The sequence below is a fragment of the Mustela putorius genome, unplaced genomic scaffold (genome assembly GCF_011764305.1).
Source record: "Mustela putorius furo isolate JIRA1106 unplaced genomic scaffold, ASM1176430v1.1 tig00000868_pilon_pilon_pilon, whole genome shotgun sequence".
Taxonomy (NCBI): domain Eukaryota; kingdom Metazoa; phylum Chordata; class Mammalia; order Carnivora; family Mustelidae; genus Mustela; species Mustela putorius.
Genome location: NW_025421502.1, coordinates 5681127 through 5695642, shown reverse-complemented (window position 1 = coordinate 5695642; position 14516 = coordinate 5681127). Strand labels below are relative to the sequence as shown.

The following is a 14516-nucleotide window of genomic DNA, read 5'->3' as shown; positions in this document are numbered from 1 at the left end:
TTGCAAATGGCAAGATTTCATTCTTTTTTATAGCTGAGTAATATTCCATTACAGACACACACACACCCCCACACACCCCCACACACCCACACAGTTCTTTATCCATTTACCTATTGATGGGTACCTAGGCTGCTTCCATAATTTGGCCATTGTAACTAATGCTGCAATAAACATAGGGGTACATGTATCCCTTTAAATTAGTGTTTTTGTATTTTTTGAGCAAATATCCCTTAGTGCTATTCTGACAGGTGTGAGGTGATATCTCATTGTTTTTATTTGTATTTCCCTGATGATGAGTGTTGTTCAGCATCTTTTCATGTGTCTGTTGGCCATCTGTGTGTCTTCTTTGGAGAATTATCTGCTTATGTCTTGTACCTGTTTTTAAACTGGATTATTTGGTTTTTGGGTATTGAGTTGTATCAGTTCTTTATATATTTTAGATACTACCCCATTATTAGATATGTCACTTACAAATATATTTCCCATTCAGTCATTCTTTTGTTTTGTTGATTGTTTCCTTTGCTGTGCAGAAACTTTTTCTTTAGTATTGGGAGCTTATTTTTGCTTTTGTTTTCCTTGCTTTAGGAGACATATCTATAAAAAATGTCACTGTGGCCAATGTCAGAAAAATTACTGCCTGTGCTCTCTTTAAGAATTTTTATGGCTTCAGGTCTCATGTTTAGGTCTTTAGTCCATTTGAGTTTATTTTTGTAGATAGTGAAAGAGAGTGGTCCAATTTCATTCTTTTACATATAGCTCTCCAACACCATGGTGTCCCAACACCATTTGTTGAAAAGACTGTCTTTTTTCCCATTGCATATTCCTGACTCCTTTGTTAAAGATTGTTGGCCATATAGTTGTGGGTTTATTTCTGGGTTCTCTATTCTGTTCTATTGATCTATGTGTCTATATGTATGCCAGCACCACACTATTTTGATCACTACAGTATTTTAGTGAATCTTGAAATCTGGGATTGTGATCTCCAGTTTTGTTTTTTGTTTTCAAACAAAAACTGGCTATTCAGTGTTCCATACAAATGTCAGGATTATTTGTTTTAGTTTCCTTCTGTGAAAAATGCTATTGGTATTTTGATAGGGGTTACATTAAATCTGTAGATTGTTTTGGATAGTATAATCATTTAACAATAGTCATTCTTCCAATCCATGAGCATGGAATGTCTAGTTCCTTTTGTCATCTTGAATTTGTTTTTATCCGTGTTTTATATGCTTGGAGTGGCACTCCCTCCCAAGGGATGTCTTGCCATGTCAGTTTGTTCCCAGTCATGTCTCTACAACTAGCTGTGAAAGGTTGTCTCCCACAGTCTTCAGGTTGTTTTCTGGGTTATTTACCCTGATATAAAATTCGGGTTTTTAGAGTACAGGTTTCTCACCTCTTTGGTTAAATTTATTACTAGATATTTTACTGGTTTTGGTGCAATTGTGAATGTGATTTGTTTTTCTTAATTTCACTTTCTGTAGCTTCATTATTAGTATGTAGGAATGCAGGACATTTCTGTACATTGATTTTGTGTCCTGTGACTTTACTGAATTCATTTATCAGTTTGAATAGTTTTTTGATGGAGTCTTTGGGGTTTTCCCTATATAGTATCATGTCATCTACAAGTGGTGAGAGTTCTTCATCTTCCCTACCAATTTGCTGTCTAATTGCTGTGGCTAGGATTTCTAGTACAGAATAAATATAATCATGACTGTGTACATCCTTGACCCCTGTGTTATTAATGGGCCAGTCTGGGGCCACTTTATGATTGAGTTGGGTCACAACAGATGTTTGCCAGAGCTGTGGCTGCACCACACTGCAGGGTACTCTCCCTGTGTTGTCTCCCGAGCAGCTTTCAGTGGTGGCTGGGGCTTGCATTCAGACTTAATGTCAGTCCCCAGCCTGCAGCTGGAGTTGCAGTCAAACTGGTGTGTGTGGTTATCTTCCCCTCTCCTCAGGACAGGAGTCACTTTGGAGTGGGGCTGACCCCTGACTGGACTGCTTGCATAAAGCCAATTCTGTGGCGCCACTTGGAATGCTTGCCTAGGGCAGGTTGTATGCAGTAGGCGTCCACAGGAGAGGGTATGGGCAAGGTATGTTGTTGAGAGCTAGGTGGAGAGTGTTGGCACTACTGGCTTGCACAGGTGTCTGTGTATCTGGGCCAGAGGGTAGGGGAGAGAAATAGCACTAGCCAGCTCTTTTATTCTTGGAGAAATCACCCGAAGATCCTTGCCCCTCCTGTGAACACATTCTGAGATTAGTAAATAAATCCCCTTCTTGTATACTCCAGGTTTTTTTTTTTTTCTCACTGCTGCTTCTATGCTGTATCTCCCTGAGGCTCTTTGTCATGTTCTCTCTTTAAAGGTAGGGATTCAGTTTCCCCTTGCCTTCCAGCTCTCCCAGAGCTGAGCCTACTGGTATCCAAAGGTCCTGGTGTTGAGCCAAGCCTCTCTAGTTTTCATAGCTAAATGTTATGGGGCTTCATCTTCCCAGGGTGGGTCCCCCTGTGCCTGGAGTGGCTGCGATGGGGTCTGCTCTTCCCCATTCTTCATGCTTGGAGTGCCACTCCCTCCCAAGGGATGTCAGTTTGTTCCCAGCCATGTCTCTACAACTAGCTGTGGAGAGGTGGTCTCCCACAGTCTTCGGGTGGTTTTCTGGGTTATTTACCCTGATATGGGTGTTATCTAGGTGTATCCATAGGATGAGGTGAACTTCGTATCTTCTTATTCTGATGCCTTCCATGAAAGCTATTTGGGCATAAATCTGAAGATATCAAAATCACCTGGGCAACAGTTGTTGGTGAGGATGACCAGTTTTGTTTGCCTTGTCTAATAATTTTCAGTGTTTTCTTGTACTACAGTATGCACTTTCCACTCTTCATAATGGGTTGGAGCCTAGAGTTGATTTATTCCAGCAACTTTTACTTGTTCTATGAGGACACCATCTTCCTGCCTTAGGTACAGGACAGTTTTCAAACAAGAGAAGACACTAAGATGGTTAGGAGTGACCAGAGTCCAGTGGTCTTTCAATGAATGGTTGTGGTGGCCATTAACAATAATACATAGGTCCGTGACTTCACCAAAGGTTTCAAATGGTGAGATCTAGTTGTATTATTTAGTCTTAGTTATGCTTCATAAAGAGCACTTTCTCTCATTAACTTTTTTGTTACCTCAAGATAGAATTCTTACATTAAAGTCAGGATAAATGTTGAATTTTTTTTCTTCCTTTATTTATATAAGTAAATGATATGATTCCTTAATATTTTCCAAAGATGAATGGTGAGTGTTTTTTAAAAATTATTAGGAAGTCATGGGTGTTTAACATTTTTAATATGGTTCAACCTATTACAGTTGTTGTCCTTACCGATGAGCAAATTGGCCAGTGGGAGCCTCTTCAAAGACCCCAGTAGTCTTCAAAAGTTGCCTTGTTATCTCATAGGACATACTTTCCAGACTTATCCTGTATATTCTCTGTTCTAGACGTGGCATTTGAAATTTCTTAAAGAGAAGTGCTCCTTTTTAATGAGAAAATTATATTTAGAGAACATAACCTGCTATTAAGTTAGTCATTGTGTCTATCGTTTTGGGGCATCAGAGTTAGGAATACGCTTTTTAAAAAGAGAAATATGGGGACACATGGGTGGCTCAGTCAGTTAAGTGGCTGCCTTTAGCTCAGGTCATGATCCTAGGATTCTGGGATCAAGACCCACATTGGGCTCCCTGCTCAGCAGGGAGCCTACTTCTCCCTCTTCCTCTGCTTGCTGCTCCCCCTACTTGGGCTCTCTATCAAAAAAATAAAATCTTAAAAAAAAAAAAAACATGCTATGAATGTATACGGACACACCCATTTTCAATTTAGGATCACATACTCAGGTCCTTCCTGTGGATTTCTTATTGAATCTACTACCATAGCTAAGTAGAAATTAAAGTTTAAAACCATGTATATTGTCCAGTCCTGTTCCAGAGATGATAGTGAATATGTCAGTCTGAGTGTCAATGTGCTTATGGGATTTGAGGCTCTTAAAAATAGATAATGGTAGTGAGTTTTTTGGAAATCACCCACTACATTTGTGCTTGTCTGTGGAATTTGCCCTTCTTCTCATACCGTGTGATTTACCTGTTGGCAAATATACATAAGTGCATGATGTTAATCTGTTACGGAATCCACTGCGTGCCACGCATGACATGCATAATCTCACTTGATTGTCAAGGCTTCTAAGACCTCTATGGTACACATACTTTATATTTTAATCTTTGATTTACTTGGAATTTATTTTGATGTATGGTATAAGGTAGAGATTTAGCTTTTGCCTCAAATCATTTCTCGGTTATTTCTGTGCCATATCAGATGATCTTTCACATGCTCCATGATTTAAAATAACATTTCCACAGAGGCCCCTAGGTGGCTCAATCTGTTAAGCACCTGGACTCCTGGTTTTGGCTCAGGTCATGGTCTCGTGGGTCCTGGGATTGCATGAGGCTCTGTGCTCAGCGGGGAGTCCACCTGAAGATTCTGTTCCCCTCCCACTCCTGCAACTCATGCGTGTGTGCTCACTCTCTCTCAAATAAATAAATAAATAAATAAATCTTTTAAAAAAAAACTATCACATACTACACATACTACATTCTTATACATACTACACATACTATCACATACTACATTCTTATACATACTTGAGTCTTTTCTAAATTGAGTTTTCTATCTGGTTCCGTTATCCTCTCTGTCTAATCCTGCACTCATTTAGTTAATGCTCCTTTATGATACATTTTGATGTTTGTTAAGAGCCTCTCCTTCTCTTCCTACACCTAACCACACTCTTACAATGTTCTTCATTTTTTTTTTTTTTTTTTACATATACAATTAGTTTTCCAGATGAACTTGCAAACCATTTAACTAAGTTCCATTTAAAATATTTTGATGACTGGGGCACCTGGTGCCTCAGTGGGTTAAAGCCTCTGCCTTTGGCTCAGGTCATGATTTCAGGGTCCTGGGAACAAGCCTTGCATCGGGATCTCTGCTCGGCGGGGAGCCTGCTTCCTCTTCTCTCTCTGCCTGCCTCTCTGCCTACTTGTGCTTTCTCTCTGTCAAATAAATAACTAAAATCTTTCAAAAAAATACTTTGATGACTAGTAACTTTGAAAATATTTGATATAAAAGAAAATAGAGGAAGCTAGAAGCACTTTCCAAAATAAGGTCTTTCTTTAATTTTTTTTTTAGATTTGAGATCCTTCTTTATTTTTATATCTCTCTTACCATAGCATTTCATAAATATCTGATCCTTGATTTAACGTACTGTTTTTAGCATAGCATTTTTGTTAGCAGTTGATTTTGCTAAATTTTCACAAACCTGACTTAACACTAATCTTGACCTTATGCTTCATTAATTAGAATTAATTTCCTGTCCAAACAATACGTCCAAGTGTAGCTATGACTGTGTTCTGACATCAGATGGTCCCGTATGTTTCTGTCCTGAAGGCTCAGTGCTTGAGACAGATGGAAAAACATGTAGTGGTAAGTTTATTGACTTTTGTTTGTTTGCAAACATTAGTTTTCTGAGTGACACCTAAAGATTGATCTTATTTATAAAGGAGAAGAGACTTTCCAACATTACACATTAAAAGATATTTGTACAACAGAGTAACATATACATTTATATCAGGTTTTTGTTGACATATTTTCTGTTTTAGACAGCAAGGTGTAGTAGTTGCCAGGGCTTTGGGCTTTGAAATCAGACAGCTCTGAGGTAGTACTACCTGTTGGCAGCAGTGTTATTTTGGACTAGTTACTTGCCCTTCCTTAGTCTGATTTTTTTCATCTGTAGAAGTTAGTCAGCCCTGCTTCCTGGATTTGTGGCCAACATCGAACAAGATGATGGGTGCAGAGTTTTTAGCCTATTCCTTGCAACTAACAAATAACTCTCTACTTCATCTTCATAGAGACTTAAGCATATAGCAGGCCAGATGTAACTTAGAATTAGCATAAGAGCTATATGTGGCTTTTTTTTAAAAACAAAGAAAGCAAAAAAACTCACAAGTCCAAAAATATATGTGAGAAGAAAATATATTACTCACTAGCAAGAGTTGAACCAGTTGTCAGACTCATCAAAATATATTCCTTATTCCAGCTGCTGTCAGCGCAGTGGTCTTCAAACTCAGTGGTAGAACGGAGGACAGAGGCTCCTGTCCTCCATGTGAAGGGTTAATATTCAAGCTATAAGGTTATAGGAAAATAGAATACGGTGACAAATTTCCTCCTAGTCTCTGAAAAATAACCTTGATTGCAGCAGTATAAGATATTGTGGAAATGGTTTTAAAAACCCTCACGTATTGGGCTCATTCAGTGTTTTGATGAAAAATTGTTATATTTTTGAATGATATGGTGTCATCAGCAAGTGCTTGTTTTGTGTAGGCTGTTCGTCACCTGATAATGGTGGGTGTAGCCAGCTCTGCCTCCCTCTCAGCCCCGTCTCCTGGGAATGTGGTTGCTTTCCTGGGTACGACCTACAACTGGACAAAAAAAGCTGTGTGGCATCAGGTTAGTGCTGTGGATGTTTGAAAGTGTGTCTCTGCAAAAAGATTATATGAAAACACTTTATTTAGAAATACGGGGAATTAAATTGTATTTGGCTTCTGAGTGGAACGTCTGATTTTTTATTTTTCTGAAAATAGAAAATGAATCACATAGTCAATATAAATAAGAATCACATAAATAAATAATCATGTTTTTGAGGAATGTTTCTAGTTTATCAGCACTCAGCAAAGATTTGCCATTACATCAAGTATGGAATTCCAGTATATGCGAAAATCATGACCAGAACTGTTTTAAAAGACTTCATAGTTTAGAGGTGTTTAATAAATATTTGTTGATTGATTTGATTTCCATCTCTTCAGAGAATGTAACCATCATAATACTTTGACAAATTCTGTCCTTTTTATGTCAAGATTTAATATGCAGTTGAATGCTTGAATAATTTTTTCATCTCCTGACATTCTATCTCTTGTGTCCTTCAACAGCCTTGGATTCCTAGATTTATATCAAATTGATGTTATCTCTCCTGAGGTTCATTATGCTTATAATCTGGGGTAACATAATGAGGAGCCTGCAGAGTTTGCCTTACACCCTGATACTCTTAACTTCTCAGGGCCTTCGTGAATATAGCGTAATCTGAAAATTATCAGGGGTCTTGTTATTAACTCAAATAATAATGCCCCCCTTTCAGAAGTGCCAGGTCAGAGAAGTGTATTTATCCCGACATGAATTAATATTATCTGCTAACATTAATATGTTTCCATATGTGTGAATCAAGGAGATTATGGCACTAAGACTTGCATTATCTGGCTATGGTGCTGGCTATTTAATGCTGGCTCTTTTTATAAGTAATTTACATTTTAAAAGCAGGTACCTAGACAGAGGGGAATCCAGTAAAATGGAATTCTGGTAAAATGTCGCCTCATAGGAGAAAACTTCTTCCCTGTCTTAACCTACACCACACTGGTGGAATATTAAGTAGGTAAGAACTGCAGAAAGAGGGCACGATGAAAGGAGAAGTTAGAAGTGCTTACTGGGTTCCAAGACATATTTTAAATGGAGGCGTACTTGAATTTGGTTAACAGGACCGCAGCCATTTTTATTGTTTGCCAATTCTCAAGACATTCGACGCTTGCATTTTGATGGAACAGAGTATGGAACCCTGCTCAGCCAGCAGATGGGAACAGTTTTTGCCCTTGATCACGACCCCGTGGAAAATAAGGTATGGCTTTGTCGTTGAACAGAGGTGGCTATGCCTTAAGGACAGAGTAGAGGATTTTATCCCAGCAGATGATCTGAGCTACTTGAAAATCCTCTGCTAAGTTCAGAATGATTAGGTGCAGAGAAATGCAGATATAGACCCTGGAGTGTAATTTGGGAATTGTTAAGGGCTCTCCTATTCTCATAACCCTACCCTGGCCCTTACTGTGACTCAGCTATTTTATTGGAAATGATAAATCAGGCTCTTAAATTTAGTCTCCTCTTTGGAGATGAGATTGGGAGGCTAGCACAGTGCTGTACCCACAGGAGGACTGCCATAAATAGGTTTTCCATTATTTGCCAATAGCAGAAGCGGTGGGAGGCTGGGGTAGGTTATATTTGTGCTAGGTTAGAATGTGCTTGAAATGATATGGTGTCTTCTGGAGTTTAATCATATGGTAGTTATACATTTACATAGCTATTAGTTAACTATTTAGTTATGACTAGATAGTGCATTCATTCCTAGAGTTTTAAACTTTGTATTTTTGTGTCTTCCTGATTTGAAGCAGTCAGGTAAATGGTCGAAGGAGACAATGAAACAGATTGATTGGGTTTAATTGCTATGGTTTGGTAGCCAAATATAACTCTTTTTGCAAAGAGAAGCTTTATACTTAAACACTAATAAAAAAAAAATCCTTCTTTCTTTTCCTTGAACTGAATCTATATGACTTACTTGAAGAATTATATTAATAGAAAGAAAATAATAGGAACAAAATCAGTTCAAGATTCGTTACCAAACTAGTTTTTTTTTTTTTTTTACCGACATAATCAGCATTTATAAGGTGACTAAAGAGACCTAGAAGAACTTGCAGTCATGTGGCTGCTTTTCATTTCCCTTGTCAAGTTCTCCTGTCCTTGCTCTTCAAACTGGGGTCCTTGGACCGGTGGCACTGTTATCACCTGGGGCTTGTTAGTCCTGCGGACTTCCAGGCTCCACCTCTGACCTCTGAAGCAGAGTCTGCATTTTAACAAGATTTCCAGGTGATTCGGGTGTACACTTGAGTTTGAGAAGAGCTGTAGCTTAGTGGTTTTAATAGGAGAAGTACCCATTTTTGTCTTATGGAATAGAACCTTTTCTGTTTCATCTGTAGCGAAAGATGATAACCCATTGGTTAATGAGTTACCACTTCATGAACATTCTCATCATTGATTAGAAGTTTAGGTACATTTATCTACTCAGCTAAAGTCCACAAATGCTATCATTAAATTGTCAGCTGACCCACGGCAGTTCTTAACACTCTCACAAAATTCTTGTACCCGTTGGCTAGTCTGCATAGGAGAGTGAAAAAGAGCCTTGCACTTACTTGCAAGTTTATGGTCTGTTGAAGATGGATTAATTAAAATGCAATTAAATATGGTTAGAGTTGAAAGAAATGTTAGCAAATATCTAGTTTAACTTTGTCATTTTTCCAGTTGAAAAGACTGAATTTAATGACTTGGCCAACTCAATTAAAACAAAGAAGGGCCTGAACTGGGAGACAAACCTGTGTCTCCAGACTTGTAGGGACGTGTAGGGCTGTGGGTTGAGCAGTAGAAGACACAGCCCAGCTGGTAGCCCCCACTAAACTGTCCATCATTGCTCCCTTTCAAGATGTAGAAGCCATTAGAGTTCAAGTACAATGGCTTGGTTATTGATCAATTATCAAAGTTTAACAAATTACCCAGTAGTAATAGAAATATGTACCAGGCATAGGAATAGATCTATATCTATATGTATATAAATGTACACAGATATAGGTATATCTCCTTTTTGGATTCACATTATTATCCCCATTTAACCAAGGAGGACACTGAGGGTGTGAGACCTGGAGGAAGCTGCTTATGTTTACACACATCTGGGAAGCAGCAGAAGTGAAATGTGGAATTCCATTGCAGGTGTGTCTCCAAGGCCAAGTTCTTAGTGGTTGCACTATATGATCTAAAGATTTACTAACCATGTCTGTACCTATGTTCCACATTAATTTTTTTTTTAGAGATCTAAATATATTTTTTATTGCAAAGTAACTTTAAAATTAGCAGTCCAGCTCTGTTCTTTGAGCACAATGCAATAACATATATTATTATTTTATAAATAATTATTTGTTATTCCACTAAATAAATACTTTAGTTTCTAAGGTTATCTGCGGTCTGATAGGTTATAAACTATTGATAACATGAGCCATGGGAAAGAAACATGTCTTTTGTAAGAGCAGATATGCTTTTTACTGCTTTTCCAGTTGGTCCCTGTTCTTTTTCCTTTTCTTTTTTTTTTTTTTTTATTAAATTGATTTCTTTATTTTAAGAAAAACAGTATTCCTTATTTTTTCACCACACCCAGTGCTCCATGCAATCTGTGCCCTCTATAATACCCACCACCTGGTACCCCAACCTCCCACCCCCCGCCCCTTCAAACCCCTCAGATTGTTTTTCAGAGTCCATAGTTTCTCATGATTCACCTCCCCTTCCAATTTACCCCAACTCCCTTCTCCTCTCTAACACCCCTTGTCCTCCATGCTATTTGTTATGCTCCACAAATAAGTGAAACCATATGATAATTGACTCTATCTGCTTGACTTATTTCACTCAGCATAATCTCTTCCACATTCACTTTTAAAAACAAATCAGATAGAAATGCCTGTGTTCTTTTTTGTAGATATACTTCGCCCATACAGCCCTGAAGTGGATAGAGAGAGCTAATATGGATGGTTCCCAGCGAGAAAGGCTTATTGAGGAAGCTATAGATGAGCCAGAAGGTCTTGCCATAGATTGGATTGAGCGTAAATTCTACTGGACGGACAAAGGGTATGCTTCCTCCTTCACTTGTAAGCCACGAGGGATGGGAGTGAGGCATAGGTGATAGCGTGGTCTCAGCCTCTGCTTTGAACCCAAGAGAATATAGCTGGGCACTTGGGTGGGACTGGAGGAAAGATGCCCCTGATGCTGTCCACGTTCCCTCCACTCCCCCAACACTACCAGGCAGGGTGGTCCTTGTTTCATCAAGACTGGATCTAAATCCAAGGGAGAATTGTGAGGACCAAAGAAGTAACCTAGGCTTTTGATCTTCAGGCTGTGATCAGAGAAAGGCAAAGCTTGTCTGAATACAATCACTGAGCATCCTCTACGCATCTGCTCTGGATACCCCATATCCTCGGTAACGTGGGCAAATGCTTGTTCCACGCACGTGTCAGTAGAAGAGATGTAGAAAGAAGGTGGTGCATAAATCATTGCCAAATGAAGGGTGTGCACACCTGGAGGGGCTTGGAAGAGGCTCCAGGAATCAGCTAGTCCCACCCCCTCACTCTACAGACCAGAAGACACATGTTGTCTCCTCGTGAATAAGCCTGAAAGGAGGGAGCAAGGCTGAACGTGGGAGTTATGAGCCAAGTCTTCATGAGAGTGGAGAGATGGTCTACTTGCTCTGATGCTGGCTTTCCCAGAACTAGAGAGAAGCTAGGCGGTTCCTGTCCTTTAGGCGTACTGCTGCCCTGGCTGTAGAGGGGCAGGGGTGCTTGGTGTGTGTGTGGCTTGTGTGAACCCAAGGAATGGCGGTGGTGGGAGGAGGGTGGGGAAAGGAAGTGGCTGCATCTTTTCTGTGTGCTATCGAGGGCCACTCCTTGCTTCTGAGAGAGGCCGCTAACCACAGAGAACAGGCAGCTATCACAAGACGGTATGAGAAATTCTCTGTGCTCTAGGATGTTTGATCAGAGCACTTAAAGCCACAGAGTGTAATGGTAGTCAATCTATCAACTGTGTCAAAGTGAAAGAAGGTAGAATTAATTAGGATTTCACCTCTAGGAAGTCAGTGGTCCCAATCCGGAAGGAGAAGTCCCAGGGAACAGTTTTATAGATCTGGGGGTAGTTTTCCTATGTCCCAGAAAATTTTTTTGGTCTGGATAATCCATGGGAGACAATTGGTGTCTCCCATGACTCCCATTAAAAATGAGCCAGATGGGGGTGCCTGGGTGGCTCAGTGGGTTAAACCTCTGCCTTCAGCTCAGGTCATGATCTCAGGTTCCTGGGATCGAGCCCTGCATCGGGCTCTCTGCTCAGCTTCTCTGCCTGCCTCTCTGCCTACTTGTGATCTTTCTCTCTCTGTCAAACAAATAAATAAAATCTTAAAAAAAAATGAGCCATATGCATGACATGGTGTACAGTTATCAATAACATGGTACTTTTATATTCACAGTAGTCCATTTTCATTCATTCATTCATTTTTGTTTACTTAAACATACCTTTATTCCTTTATTCTTTGGATATTTGTTTATTGAATATCTGAAATGCATCAGACGTTATGCTAAGAGCTTTATCGTCATGACACTGTGAATCCCCAAATGATAAGTTTTCTTATCCCCAATTTAAAGATGAAAAAAAACCTGGGAATTAAAGAGGTAAGGTAGCTTCCCCAATGGCAAGCAGCCAGCAAGAAGTAGATCTGGAGTTTTAGTTGTAGTAATGATAAAAATCATAATAACAGCCTCCTCTGTGTGGAACCTACTTAAAAGGATGTTTTAAAATGTCAGTTGTGTGTAATAACAGAGTTTGTCTGCGGCTGTTCCCAGAAAGGTAAGTGTTGGTCCGGACAGCAGATGTCAGCCGCCCTTGGCCTCTCCAAGGATGCCAGGTCTCCTCGTATTTCCTGCATTTGCATGGCACCTTTAATTTTCAGTGTTTGATTAATGGCCCCATGGTACCTATTGCAAGACAATGCCTTCAGGAGATAGGCGGGTACCACTGTGGGCTGGAGAATCAGACCTCAACTTCCCAAGTTCACGGACTTCAGTAATAACAAGCCCTTCTAAGTCCTCTTCCCTCTAATGGCAGCTGTTGAAAGGAAACCTTTAATTTGTCTGGAAATGAGAGGTTTATAGCTTGAAAACCTCAATATTAGCTAGAAATTGGATTTAAATAACTGAGATTCCAAGCTCATGCTATTAGATTATATGGTAACTCTTAGCCAATTGAAAGAACCAGAGTGGATGCCTACAGTTTATATTGGCTGAGGAAAAGACATATTCACATTAACATCTCACTGTAGGAAGGAAGCTAATTGATCATTCCACTGGCAGTGCATTAAGGAATCCTGATTCTTAAAGTCAAATGCCCAGCAAAAATGAATTAGGAGGGCAAAAATATATGTTTAGATATATTTATACCTCCTGGGAGGTATAAATCACTCTTCCAAGGGCTCTGGGTGGACAAGTCCTGGCCTGGAAACAGGGTGGGTTTTGGGGCATCCCAGAGGCATCGAGACCAATTAGATCATGGAAAAAAAGAGAAAGACACTGCATTAGATCAACGGTCTTGCTTGAACTCATGCACCCAGATGTCCATGCTTGTCTTTGCTTTCTCATCACCTACACTGGAGTTAGAGATTTGCTTTCTGGCTGAATGAAATAGAAGTGTATTACTGGGTGAGCTCCTGCGGAGCTGTGAAAGTAAATTCCAGAAATCCTGCCTAAGACAGCTCCAGCGTCAAGAGCTTACGTCCGTCTTGATTCTCATCAGTTCACTTCTGCTCAAAACAGTAAGAACTTAGAGATGATGTAGCCGTGAGATCAGAACTAACAGTTTTCTCTCCCCTGGTCACAAGCAAGTGGCCTCAGAATTCCTTCCCTCCCACTCAGACACATTGAGTTCAAAAATACCTTTCAGCCGGCAGTACCTTGGCGACGGATCACTTCATCTGGAAATAGAATTATCTTTTAAGAGTGGCTCTGTTGTGCAAATGGCTTCCAGTTATCCAGCGCCCTGAGTTGGTGGTTTGTACCGTGTACTTGACCAGCACAGGCTCTGAGCCATTTTTGCCTCTGCCTCCCTCCCACACAGAAACTAGGAGGAGGACTATCTGAAACCCCTTCCCCACTGAGTGGCTAGAAAGTACACTCACATAAACCACGCAGCCTCCTCCTTAGTGTTTAGTAGAACAGGGAGGAGAGAATAGTTCTGCCTTGTGTTTCTGGTCAGGCCTGTTGTATGTGGACATTGCCCACAAGAGCGAGGGATGGGCCTTTCCCGATGTTGGTTGAATGAATTAAAGATAATTATACTTTCCAGTGTAACAGGTAGGGAAACAGGCTGAGCAGATGCCACAGGGTGGGAGGGGAGGTGGTTGTTCTCCCAGCCTGTGGTCCTGCCTGCTCCTGGTTGCCGCTGGGAAGCCCAGCTTAGTAAACAGGGTGAGGCACGCCGGGAATAAGGCATCTGTCTTGAGTCTGCCGCTTGCATTCTTTACGTTCCCTAGACTCTAATTCCCTCAACCTCTCCTGCGGGACTCTGAGCTCTATAAGGACAGAGGCAGGGTTTTGTTTACTGTTGTCTCTAATGCTTCAGCAAATCTTTGACACATGGTAGGTGCTCAGTAAATACTTACTTGTAATAAAGGTCAATTTAACAAATAGAAAATTTAGGAAATGAGGATTTTCTCCTCTGCCAGATTCCATAGGTTTTTTTTTTTTTTTTAATTTTTAAAATTTATTTATTTGTCAGGGGGCACCGCACAAGCAGGGGGAGCAACAGGCGGAGGGAGAAGGAGGCTCCCTGCTGAGCAAGGAGCCCAAGGCAGGACTTGATCCCAGGACGCTGGGAGGGTGACCTGAGCCTGAGCTGAAGGCAGACACTTAACCAACTGAGCAAACCAGGCACCCCTATTTTTTTTTTTAATGTAAAGATTAGCAATAATATTTCCGTACTCCCATTTGTCTTAGAATCATATGGAAGAAAACAAAGTCAACAGAAATCTCACCTCTGCTGTC

At 40.3% G+C, this 14516-nt stretch overlaps 1 protein-coding gene across 1 annotated transcript in view; it reads left to right on the top strand.

Annotated features, from left to right (window-relative positions):
- Window positions 1–14516, top strand: part of EGF (epidermal growth factor) — a 97277-nt gene that overhangs the window by 46837 nt on the left and 35924 nt on the right. The window contains exons 8-11 of the mRNA XM_013053985.2: window positions 5386–5508; window positions 6406–6531; window positions 7611–7747; window positions 10418–10566. Coding sequence (XP_012909439.2) covers window positions 5386–5508; window positions 6406–6531; window positions 7611–7747; window positions 10418–10566 — 535 coding nt within the window. The remainder of the gene's footprint in view (window positions 1–5385; window positions 5509–6405; window positions 6532–7610; window positions 7748–10417; window positions 10567–14516) is intronic.